The following is an 11,859-nucleotide window of genomic DNA, read 5'->3' on the forward strand; positions in this document are numbered from 1 at the left end:
AATCCACAGACTCCCGACACATCAAAACAAGATGCCTCCCACCCTCACCCCCTTCAACCCACCCCTCGGGCCCCAACCCCCCAGCACCGCCCTCTACCACCCCAACCAAGTCACCCTCGCCCTCAAAGAGCACGTCTTTACCCTCTCCGGCGACGACTTCACCGTCAAAACCGCCGAAGGTCTCGACATCCTGCAAGTCAAAGGCAAAGCCTTCTCCATCCGCGACCAGAAGAAGTTCTCCGACATGCGCGACAACGAGCTCTTCACGCTCTCGAACAAGATGATGGCCATCTCCAAGTCCTTCCACGGGACGAGCCCGAATGGCACAGCGAATTTCGAAGTCACGGGCAAGATCAAGTTGATGGGGAGTCGGAGTGTGGTCACGTTCAAGAATGCGAGTGATGGGAAGGACGTGGAGATGGAGGTGAAGGGGGATTGGTTGGACAGGAGTGCGGAGATCACGTATCAGGACAAGCCGGTCGCGGCGATTTCGAGGAAGTTTTTCAATGCGAGGGAGTTCTTTGGGGACAAGCAGACGGTGGGTGTTCGTCGAAAATTATGATGCAAGACAGTTTGCTAATGGATGTGCAGTACTTCGTCACCGTCGCTGGTAACGTCGACTTGAGCTTAATCGCCGCCTGCTGCGTTGCGCTCGACGAGAAGGAGAATGAGAGCTAGAGAACCAGCACTCTCGAACGCCTATGAATATGAGGTTACGTCGTACGAACCAGACGTTCCGTGATTTTGATTGACAGTTCCATGACTGGCGAAACCTACATGCAATAGTGGTAAGCAAGTTTCGCGGTATAAACTCTAATGATCGGTATGAACTTTAAGAATCAACATGAACTCTAATAAAGCGATGTTCTCTTCTCCGTCCATATAAACCCCCAGGCGCCCCTTGTCTCCTATTCCATACATCTCCTCAACATTCGATTTTCTACATCTCGCCGGCCAACATCCTTCTCCAAAAGAAAAACAAAGATGGCGCAACCACACTCAACGATCACCAAATCTGAGCCTTGTGGCAGCAATGGGAGAAGAGTCACCATCGTCCACATGTCAGAGGACCACTTCTCCGTACAAGCATCTCCCCCGCCGCCACCACAGCCGTCGACATACCTCCAGCTCCCCGAAGGCGATCGCTCGAGAAGGCCCACAGCCATCCATGAACCATCCTCATGCTTCTTCGCCAGACGAGTATGCGAAGAGGAAGTACAGTCACCGATGTACCTCCACTACCCACCCAGCGGTGTGAGAACGTCCTCAGTCGCGCTCACGCCGCCGTCTCCCGTTCTCTCCGCCAGCGAACCGGGAACGGCGCCGCTACAGTCGCTGTCGATCTCACCACGGCCTTCTTGTTATGATCGAGAAGAGTCCCAACCTCTCTGTCTGGACCCGCAGCTCTCCGCCACAACACCAGGCCAGTCGCCAGTACAGCGACCGACAAACCCTCCGAACCCCACTTGTGCGTCTGGAGAAGCTGCTCAACCGCCAAAACGCCTCCGGCGCTGTACACCGCCCCTCGCTCCGGTGAGACAGCCTTCTCCCAAGGAGGTTAGAGAGCATGCGAGGCAGTGCCGCAGACGCGTGTGGGAGGCCAAACGTAGCATCTGGGGCTGGCGCAAGGTGCCGGATTGGAGGGCGCAGCCGGTGTTGGTTTTTAGTGATGATGAGGAAGATGAAGAGGGGAAGGAGGAGGAGGATGCGTCCGATGAATCCAGTGAATCTGACGAAGACTCATCTTCGGACGAGGAGTCGGATGCAGAGGGGGGTGAAGTTATGGAGGATGCAGCAAGCCCCCGCCGCGAGTCCCAGACCAGCTGGGACGACATCTGGAGCCGCCCGCAAGGCGCGAAGCGCAAGCGTGAAGACAAGCCGAGGGGGGAGAGTTGGCAGGAGGGGGGGATGAGTGATGTTGCGTGGGCGGAGCTCTGGAGCGGGCGACCGAAGCCGAAGCGGAAGTGTGAGGATCAGGCGAAGGTGGAGGGGTGGCGCGGGGAGGGTGAGGATGAGATGGATTGGGAGGGGGATAGTACGTTTGGTGAGTCTTTGCGACGATGGTGGGTTGGGGATTTGGCTGACTTGTTGCTCGCAGATTATTTTGGGAGGAGTGGTGCTGAGAGGTACATGTAGTGCGACGGTGGTTCTTTGTTGGGCAAGTTGAGGCTGGGAGTCTGGTCCAGTACTGCAGTGATGGCATCTGGCGTCGAAGGCGGGATGCTCGGGACGAAGGGCATTGGCAGGGGTGTTGAGTCTGCCAGAGGACTGTCTTCCGGCGAGCGTCAGCTCCAGTTCTTCGCACATCGGAGAACAGACCGATGGTATATCAAAGTCAGACCTTCGGTTGCTCAACCCAGGTCGTCGGGTTCGGTATGGTGGGTGTCACCGAACTCTAAATCCTGTTGAAATCTTCCGGTGCCAGGGATCAGCATGACAACCCAGCCTCGATTATCTTGTTTCCATCCCATCTCACTTCATCTCACTCCTCTGCACACCATTCACACGGCACACGCGGACGCACAGCCAAAGCAGATGCGGACCACAGTCCCGCAATTGCGCACGCTCAAGTCAGCTTCGCTCGCTGGGTCGCTGCCGTCAGCAACCCAAACGCTTGCATCGTCCATCCACACCTCAACGGCGTCTCCCTCTGACAGCCAGCTCGCACAAGGCAGTGCAAACGCCTCGCTTGGTCGTTTGACTATTCCACGATAGGGCTCCAGTAGGCGTGCCTTCTCTTTCGTTAGGCCACCTGTTGGCCCAGAGAGGGAGTACGTCTTCCCTGACGCAAGCCTTTGCATTTGTGCTTGCACACGCTTATACAACGGTCATGGGACGCTCATTCCACCGACTGGATTGCTGACAGCAGAACAAGGCTAAGTCCGATTCCAATATTTCATGTTTCCATTCCAGGGCAAGCGGGTGCCTGGCATGGCCAACGTCAGAGATGCGGTACTTCTACTACCCCTCGGTGGCTTGAAGCATGAAGGCGATGCATGTCTTGTACCCGGCGAGAGGAGCTGCGAATAATCATCTCGTATTTCTTCCTCTATTGGTGTATAAAATCTACGGCTGCACTTTGTTGTTGAAGTAACGAAGTAAACATGGCGCAAGAAGAGATGGCACCGGCATCTGCGGAACAGTGCGATTTGAAATCGAAGCTATCGACCGAGGACGAGAAACCACAACAGGACGCTGAACCTTTGCGCGTGCTGGCGTTCGACACGCAAAGTACTTGTGCGCAACTGTTCAGCAAGCAATTATCGAGTTATCTGAAGCTGGGCCAAATACACCATCCGTACGTACTGGCGGCAACTCTGGGACCCGAACGCATCCACCGGGACATCGGCAGTGAACATACGAGGCAGCTATGGCACGGTCGGGCGGAGGGAGCGAATTGGAAGACGAGGTCGACTACGTACCAAGTCGCGACGAACGATCTTCTACGTAAAGCGGACAAGATTGAACAGAAGGTGAGCATTCAGCAAGCTTTCCCACGTTCGTCAGATCCATGCTTACCTCCTCGCAGGGCCAAACGGTCTTCATCACCGAATACGCACCCTTCATCATAAACCACGACATCATGGCCTCCGTCCTCTCAAGCCAAGAAACCATCGTCTCCCGCCTCCAAAACCCGACAACGATCCCCGACGACCTTCTCAAGCTCTTCACCCCCATCATCTTCATCTCTCACCCAGCCCTCATCATCCCCGCCTGGTTTCGCCTCGCCAAAGCCGAATACGGCGTCCATCCCGTCGACGGCGCCGACTTCACCGTCTGGACCTCCCTCCGCTGGTCCCGCATGCTCTTCGACTACCTCCGCAACACCGACCACCTGAAGCGGCAGGACTCAATAGGCTCAAAACGCTCCTCCGGTCGCTGGGAGCCCGGGTACGTCGCCACCAGGCCATTCGTTATCGATTCGGATGATGTCGCGAACAACACCCACGCCATGGTCGCCGCGACCTGCCGCCTACTCGGCCTCGACTACAAGGAAGTCGGCACCAGCTGGCTCAAGTACTTCGAGCGCGCCGCCTCCACCGTCATCCGCCGCGCCATGCCGGCGGGCATGATGACCAACTTCTCCGAACGCATCCTCGGCTCCCAACCCACTGCCATCTCCCTCGACGCCGAAACCGCGAAATGGCGTGCCGAATTTGGCGCCGACGCCGCGGGCATGCTGCGCAGGAAAGTCGACCAGGAGATGGTGCATTACAAGTACCTGCAGAACTTCAAGGTTAGAGTGCTGCCGAGTCTGACGACCGCGGCGCTGGTGCAGAATATTACTGGCGTGCCCGGGAGGAGGAATAGTGCGGTGTGGCCGAGTGAGGGCGGGGAGTGGGAGGAATTTGGAGCGCAGCATCCGTTAAGGATTATTCAGAGTGCGATTGAGAGGCCGATTTCGCCGAGGAGGGAGTCGGATTGGCGGTGATAGGGGGGTAGGAATTGTGTTGTGAATCAAGAGTGCTCATCAAGGAGTGAGAAGCAAGTCTAGGGGTCGAGGAGAAGGCCGAAGAGGAGCAGCGGGCTTCGCGACCAAGCTCTCCAATGAAGCACTTCCTGGCGGAGGTCAGGATGAGTGTTGCGATTGCGGACCAGGGTATGGTCTTTCTGCTGCGCCAAAGCGCACAGCGTCGCCCTGGACCTCGAGAAGCACTGCCGAACGAGACCGTGCCTTGCGAGCAAAGAATGGAGTGAACACCTACACGCTCCAAGCGCTCATTAACCCCGTCACCCAAAAAGAATAACTCCAAGGCAGATCCAGGAAACGGAGGAAAAAAGATCAAAAGAGAACGCCCCGGAGGGAGAAGAGAAACTCGCATTCAATGTCTGCTGGTTTACTGCTTCGTTTGACTACAACATTGATTCACAGGATGGGACTGGCTGGGAGGTGCGTCGCATGTCACATGTTGGATCACCATCGCTACGGATGTCATACTCGACACATCACCTGGATACACTACATCCAAATGGACGTCGTTCATCCTCTCATCACGCTGGAGTACGAACAAGGACGGCAAGCATATCCACCAGCAAGGCTAGCTTTGTTTACACGCCCACCACGCTCACCCAATCTCGTTACCCCTCCAGACTCCCCCCAGAAAAGGGCTGGATCTCCAACCGCGATTGACATATCACAACAGCCGATTGCTTACTCGTGTTCACCGCTGCAAGACTATACAGCGCCTGCTGCACGTGTCCTGCAACGCGTAGCAACATGGCGTTGAGGTCGTCTTCGAACCATTTGCGGTTTGCGGAAGGTTGTGAGGGCGTTGGGGGAGGTGGTGTCGATGTTGTGCCAGAGGGCGTCGAGGCCGGTGACTTCGATGGATGGGTCGGCGATTGAGATTGTCTGTTTGGTGGCTTGGGAAGTTGTGTGAGTCAATGGTGTCTGGTGGATGAAGCGGGCTTACGTCCGGGGGAGGGAAGTTGTGGTGGAGCGATGCTGGGGAAGGGTCATGGTGGTTTTGTTTGCGATGTTATTGAATGGGCTTTTGGAGTATGATACGGAGTTCGATGATTGTAACATGCAGGTGGCACTGCGAATGCCTTCAACGATCACATGCACGCCGGCTGAATGCATGATCCCTGTACAAGCTGCACCGGCACTGTGCATTGAGGACAGCAACGTCTTCGCTTGGCGATATGAGAACGTACAACGCTCCGAGCTGCGATGATACAATGTTACCGGTCATCGATCTGTAACCGTCTTGAATTGTTCTTCACGCCATCGTCACCACATTCGCAGCAGCATTGACTATGCTGTCCCACACCGCCCGTCCTCGCTTCTCGCCCGCTCAGCCGGGGTGGCGGCGACGGCGGCGGGGTCATATCTCACCAACCTGCCACCTTTGTCCTCGCGCCCTCGCTTTCTAAAGTAGTATGCACAGCTGCATGAGGGACCTGCAGCGGTCGGCGTGGGACGAGTGGGGTTGATTTAGCTTTATCTTCAGAGGCAAGTCGCGCAAGCTTCTGGTGTTGCGAGCTTGTTACTGCCCGGCTCATACCATTACTTCCTGTAACACCGACTGTTCATGAAGTGACACCAATCACCATAACAACAACATCACTCAGAGTGTGCAAAATTTCTCCATCGTGACAAGCATAAACGAGAGGCGAAGTGCATTTGATCGAACTCAGCATGAAGATCACGACCACAGCAGCGATTGCCTTCTTAGGCCTTCCTGTTGCTTTGGCTGGTAAGTTGGCCCCATCCATCGGAGCAGCATCTTGCGCAGTCTTGAAGAGCGCCGCCGCCCTCTCTCGCAAGAAGCTGACATACATCTCCTCCTACCAGCTATCGCATCTCCATTCGACCACCAAGATGCCTCACCCACCCGTCCTGACCCTGCTGTCCTCCTACCTACACCAAGCGAAGCACCTCCAGCAGCTCCAACCACAAAAAGCACAGCAGGACCCTTCAACCTCTTCAACATCAACCAGCTCCTCCAAAAGATCTGGCAAACACCTCCAACCTCCGAAACCAACCCCCTCCTCCTCGAAGACACCACGGAAGTAGTCGCCCCCCACGACCTCCTCAAACCCCGCGCCCTCTGGAACCCCTCCTCCTCCCACTCCCTCCCCCTAATCAACACCTTCACCACCCTCACCTCCCCCGGCAGAATCGCCACCCGCACCTCCCACACCGCCAAAGCCATCACCCCCGCCGCCTCCTCCTCTGGCGCGGGCGTGACGAGGTTAGCAGTCTTCACCGTCGCAGGCCTCCCCTGGACAGTCACCTCCGCGCACTCGGTCGAAGCCGTCGACGGCTTTACGCTCACGCCAGGCGGTCCGGGGGTTAATTTAGCGGGGCAGCAGGTTAGTGTGGGCGCGACGGGGGGGCCGGTGTTGGTGGGTGGGGAAAAGGTGTCCTGGACGACAGTTAGTAGGGTGGCAAGCTCCAGTGAGGCGGCGAGTAGTAGCGCTGGGGCGGGGAGTAGTGCGGGGGTGGGAGGGAGTAGTAGTAGTATGGCTGCGAGCTCGGGCATGGCGTCCGCGAGTGGCAATGGTGGAGGGGGTGGAGGGTCGAGCTCGAGCACGGGCGGAGCGGCGATGAAGACGGCGGCGGTTGGCATTGTGCTCGGTGCGATGGTTGGAGCTGTGGTTCTGTGAGGGTCATCGAGACGATGATGCTGCATAAAGCTTGAAGTGAGTGGTTAGCGCGTGATACCCTTCTGCAATGAGCGGTACGACGAGATGATGCGTTGTAGCGATTGATGACAATGGTTCAGCACTGGGATGATATTGAGCATGGCTTTCATTGTTCGACTTTGACTACACCTTCTTCTCATTTCATGCCTGCTCGATCCTTTTTGGTGGTAGGAATACCAAGCCCCAACGCCATCGCTAATGCTCTTGCTTCACTACTTCGCGTCTACCGTCCGACGTCTGCCGTCTGCTGCTTGCCATCTGCCAGTCGTTCGACGAGTGTGTGTTCGCACCGCTTGTCATGCTGCCGCAGTGCCAACTGCCTTGTTCGGCGACAGGAGCTTCCAGAGGTGATCGTGTTGCCCGTTTTGACGCGTGCGAACTTCATCTGCCAGGGAAGCCGGGTGGTCCGCCAGGCGGTCCGCCAGGATAGCCACGACCAGGCGCGAAGCCAGCTGCGTGGAAATAGTCAGTAGGAGCTCGCAGGATGGTGTTGGAAGTACTCACGTGGTCCTCCTGGTGGAGGAAATCCTCCGCCGGGAAACCCAGGCGGTCCTCCTCTCCCCTGAAAGCCCATGGGCGGTCCTCCAGGAAATCCAGGCCCGCCCACACCAGCAGCCGGTCCCTGTAGTCCAGCGCCTCCAGCACCACGCCCAGCAGGCCTCGAAATCCCCGGTCCTGCTTGCATCGCTGTGGGAGCGCCTGAAGGCCCTGTTGCGCTCTGGCCAAGTCTTGCTGCAGGATCAGAGGGCGGTGGGCCGTCGACTGAGCACGAGACGACGTGTGCGCCGCGAACGATCGCGAGGCCTATGCTGCGCTTCTCTTCGGTTTCGACGGTTTGCGCGGAGGATGCGCCAGGTGCGCCGCTGCCCTTGGTCTTACGCTTGACTTTGCGGAACTCTTCGCAGTCGGCGAGGACGAGGTTCATGTGCTGGTATACATTAGCACTGTGTGGTCGCGAGCTCTTCACATGCATAAGCCTGATGTACCTTATCGAATGCCAGCATCTGCCCGACCAGCTGTCTCCCGTCCTTCATGGTGGCTCGCATTCTGTAGTTGACCTGGAGGAATATAAGCGACTGCACACACAGTACAAAGTGTCGGGCGGGTACTCACGAAGCCAACCTAGACTGGGTATCAGCGAACTGTCTCTGTCAACGCAGGGTACCTCATTGAAGGCATAAGGGAGGACTTACCATCTTGCCCTGCTTGTTGGGTGCCGCCATCTTCACGCCGTCGCGTGCCCGAGCACGTCTTGTTGTCGATGCGGTCTTGTGCGATCGGGGAGCTTTCGCGCGTGTAGTGTGCTTGCTTCGAACGTTGGTAACTGGTCCACGTGAGCTTCGAGCAAAAAGATCAGCTTCACGAGGTCGAAGAAACGCTCGGGCCACATTTGAACGTCTTGGCGCCCACACAGCAACTTCTTCCGCTTTCCGCTCGAACTTCGCATTGAACGACACCTCTACATCGGCCATCGCCAGGACGTGAAGACTTCACCAGCACAATGGTACGTACACGTAACACTCCACGGCATACTCAGCGCTTCTCCCACGCAGCATACGACCCCAAATGCGCAAGTTCCAGCCTTCGAACAACCACTAACAAATCATGTACAACAGGCCAAAGGCGAGAGCTCCCAACAACAGGCCGATGGCCAGAACGTCAAGACCCAGGGCGCAGTCGAGAAGGCGAACAACCCCATGCGCGAGCTCCGCATCCAAAAGCTCGTCCTCAACATCTCCGTCGGCGAATCTGGTGACAGGTTGACAAGAGCGGCAAAGGTGTTGGAGCAGCTGAGCGGTCAGACGCCTGTGTACAGTACGTGAATACCTACAACGCACAACGTGCTGGGAAGAGGACATGCGGGCAGCCGTGCTGACATGATCGACAACAGGCAAAGCACGCTACACTGTCCGAACCTTCGGTATCCGTCGTAACGAGAAGATCGCCGTCCACGTCACCGTCCGCGGCCCCAAGGCAGAGGAGATCCTTGAGCGCGGCCTCAAGGTCAAGGAGTACGAGCTGAGGAAGCGCAACTTCAGCGAGACGGGCAACTTCGGCTTCGGTATCTCTGAGCACATCGATCTGGGCATCAAGTACGACCCGGCGATCGGTATCTACGGCATGGACTTCTACTGCTGCATGTGAGTTCGGTCGCATTGCCGATGGATGAGCTGGGAGTATGTTTGCTGACATTTATGATAGGACCCGCCCCGGTGAGCGCGTTGCCAAGCGCAGGCGCTGCAAGTCCCGCATCGGCGCGTCGCACCGCATCAACCAGCAGGAGACGGTCAAGTGGTTCAAGAACAGGTTCGAGGGTATCGTGAGGTAGATGGTGTCTCACCCGTGGATGAAAGACTGCATGGCGTCAAGAGCATGGCATGGGGCTAGGTAGCACATGATACTCTGGCCTATCGGAAGCTGCTACTTCACCTTTCTCCCCAGCATGAGCAAGATCACAGAATGGAGGCTTCACCTTGATGTGACTTGCCGCTTAACCATTGATCGCTGTCTCATTGCGCCTTTCTTCAACCATGGTAGGTGGATCATTTCCTTCTTCTCCATTGGTGATATCTGCACCCATATGTATCGAGACTCGGCACTCCTGGCGGCGCCTCCACTGCAATTGTAGTCGAGGCATTGTATGTATGGTTCCCGACCAAGCAAACCACGTCCTGTGCTACTTTGCGGCTATTCGGCGCGACATGAGCCCTGATGCTACAATTACGAGTTGTACGGACAAAATGTCCGATGAATGAGCGAGAAGTATACCTTGGTGAGCATGTCGCTGAGCTGGTTTTCTTTGGTTTGGTCATGGTGCGATTTACGTAGGATGGTGGAGAGATCTTCGTAATGCGCCCGTTGTTATAAATGGAGGTGATCTTGCTGCGCTGCCTCTCGATTGCCGTGTCTAGAGCAACGTCCTGGTGTACGTGTGCCTACAATATCATTCTGCTTCTATGAAAACAGTCAAGATGCCGCTACGTCTGTCCTGCTACCATATTTGTACATGAACCGCTTACTGTCAGATCCCCGCGCTGTCTATGTGCCCCATCAAACCTCCTCCAGTGTCCATGCTCCAACGCCTTGATGATTGTATTACCTTCGCTCTTGTTCAGAACCGCGAAACGTCTCGCCCGAACAGCCAGTTCACAGCCCTGTCACGATTGTCAGCCAGAGCATAAGCCACGCGCACAGTGCAGCGACTTACCAATACACCGGTATGAGTATCCGATTCCGCCAGCTGACCGACTTGGCCAAGTACGCACTGCGCCAGAGAAACCACGCCACTCGCCCCGAGATGTCTGTTCCGGAAGACTGCAGGATGGCGTTCGAGTTCCCGACATAAGCCATCACACCCAGATCTTTGTAAGTGAACTTGCTCCGCTCAATATCGCCCTTGTTGAACCGCTTAGCCAGCCAATTCGCCTTCTGCGACGCCACCTGCGCCGTGGCAGGATATGCCGTGCCTTCGAGCACCGCACAGTCGCCGAGGGCGTAGACGTTGGGTACGAGCCCCTTGTCCTCGCTGTCTTTCACCTGCAGACGCTCGTTGGTCATGATCCCGCCTGTCTTCTCGTCACGCTTGACTTTGCCATCGAGCGCTTTCTGCACGAACGGGTTGACCATGAGTCCGGTGCTCCAGACGCACATGCCGATGCCGATCTCGCCTTCTTCTTTGAGCTTGATGGTGTAGCAGCTATCGTCAGCTTCGCTGATGTTGGATTCCTGCTGCACAGCGACTGGTGAGCCTTTGCGTAGTTCTTCGACGTGGTGGCTGGTTTTGATATCGATGCCTTCGCGTTTGAAGTGGTTCATGGCGAACTTCGAGAGCTTTTCGTCGAACATTGAGAGTACAGTGGGAGCTACATCGTAGACGGTGATCTTGGCGTACTTGACGAGGTCGGGGTAGATGCGTTTCATGTCTTCGCCGATGAGGTCGTGCATTTCTGCTGAGAACTCGATGCCGGTGGGTCCGCCGCCTACGACGGCGAAGTTGAGAAGCTGCTTCCTCATTGCTTCGGATGTAGTCGGTAAGGCAGCTGTTTCGAAGCATGACAGGAGGCGGTTGCGGATCCGTCGTGCGTCGCCCACGTCCTTGAGGAAGAAGGCATTCTCTTTCACGCCTTGAGTGCCGAATGTCTGGTTGTAGCAACCCAAAGCAATGATGAGCTTGTCCCATTTGACGTCGAAGAGCTCACCCTTCTTGACTTCGAGCTGCTTCTCCTGGGCCCGTTGATTTGGTGATGCGTCCGCATGTCTGTCAGAGACCAGCGAGCGACCTTGCCATGGGTCTTCGACAGCTTCCTCGATGGTTAGAGTCTTGCTGTGGAAATCCACACGGTCTGCCCACGCCTGGAAGAACTCGACCTTCGTTCTTCGTGATCGAATTGGTTCCAAGGCAGTCCGGAATTCGAGTGTACCGACGGATGTGCTTGCCAGAAGTGGAGTGAAGACGAAATAAGATCTCGGAGAAACGACAACGATTTGGTACTTGCTGTGGTCGAGGTCTCGTGCGAGGGAGTAGCCAGCCCATCCAGATCCGACAACGACGACTCGCTCTCTACCGTTTTGGTTTGCATCCAAGGCCTGAAGGGATATACATCGTCGCTGGAGTTGTTTGAATGTGCCATGGTGAGGTATGCGCCGACTGAGCAGACTTCTGGTCGTCCGGCTAGCCAGTAGGCTGGTCCTCGTCAACGACATTGC

The 11,859-nt window shown here is 56.4% G+C and overlaps 7 protein-coding genes across 7 annotated transcripts; 5 read left to right on the forward strand and 2 right to left on the reverse strand.

The window, feature by feature from the left end:
- Positions 1–31: 31 nt before the first annotated feature.
- Positions 32–678, forward strand: LTR77_002274 (uncharacterized protein; the record flags this gene model as incomplete). The annotated part of the gene is made up of 2 exons (XM_064799533.1): positions 32–538; positions 592–678. 2 exons carry the CDS (start codon positions 32–34, stop codon positions 676–678), a joined length of 594 nt encoding a protein of 197 aa, XP_064662288.1.
- Positions 679–984: 306 nt separating this feature from the next.
- LTR77_002275 (uncharacterized protein) lies at positions 985–2,136 on the forward strand (the record flags this gene model as incomplete). Its single annotated transcript, XM_064799534.1, has 2 exons — positions 985–2,044; positions 2,099–2,136. 2 exons carry the CDS (start codon positions 985–987, stop codon positions 2,134–2,136), a joined length of 1,098 nt encoding a protein of 365 aa, XP_064662289.1.
- Positions 2,137–3,104: 968 nt separating this feature from the next.
- LTR77_002276 (uncharacterized protein) lies at positions 3,105–4,432 on the forward strand (the record flags this gene model as incomplete). Its single annotated transcript, XM_064799535.1, has 2 exons — positions 3,105–3,473; positions 3,530–4,432. 2 exons carry the CDS (start codon positions 3,105–3,107, stop codon positions 4,430–4,432), a joined length of 1,272 nt encoding a protein of 423 aa, XP_064662290.1.
- A 1,710-nt stretch (positions 4,433–6,142) lies between these two features.
- LTR77_002277 (uncharacterized protein) lies at positions 6,143–7,113 on the forward strand (the record flags this gene model as incomplete). The annotated part of the gene is made up of 2 exons (XM_064799536.1): positions 6,143–6,200; positions 6,299–7,113. 2 exons carry the CDS (start codon positions 6,143–6,145, stop codon positions 7,111–7,113), a joined length of 873 nt encoding a protein of 290 aa, XP_064662291.1.
- Positions 7,114–7,533: 420 nt separating this feature from the next.
- Positions 7,534–8,624, reverse strand: smb1 (Small nuclear ribonucleoprotein-associated protein B; the record flags this gene model as incomplete). Its single annotated transcript, XM_064799537.1, has 5 exons — positions 7,534–7,604; positions 7,657–8,080; positions 8,139–8,210; positions 8,266–8,274; positions 8,346–8,624. The coding sequence occupies 5 exons, from the start codon at positions 8,622–8,624 to the stop codon at positions 7,534–7,536; spliced, it is 855 nt and encodes a 284-aa protein (XP_064662292.1).
- Positions 8,625–8,653: 29 nt separating this feature from the next.
- On the forward strand, positions 8,654–9,481 carry RPL11 (60S ribosomal protein L11; the record flags this gene model as incomplete). The annotated part of the gene is made up of 4 exons (XM_064799538.1): positions 8,654–8,656; positions 8,769–8,967; positions 9,044–9,293; positions 9,355–9,481. The coding sequence occupies 4 exons, from the start codon at positions 8,654–8,656 to the stop codon at positions 9,479–9,481; spliced, it is 579 nt and encodes a 192-aa protein (XP_064662293.1).
- Positions 9,482–10,264: 783 nt separating this feature from the next.
- Positions 10,265–11,856, reverse strand: LTR77_002280 (uncharacterized protein; the record flags this gene model as incomplete). Its single annotated transcript, XM_064799539.1, has 2 exons — positions 10,265–10,307; positions 10,361–11,856. The coding sequence occupies 2 exons, from the start codon at positions 11,854–11,856 to the stop codon at positions 10,265–10,267; spliced, it is 1,539 nt and encodes a 512-aa protein (XP_064662294.1).
- Positions 11,857–11,859: the final 3 nt, after the last annotated feature.

This window comes from Saxophila tyrrhenica, assembly GCF_035928015.1.
Source record: "Saxophila tyrrhenica strain CCFEE 5935 chromosome Unknown scaffold_3, whole genome shotgun sequence".
Lineage (NCBI taxonomy): Eukaryota > Fungi > Ascomycota > Dothideomycetes > Mycosphaerellales > Extremaceae > Saxophila > Saxophila tyrrhenica.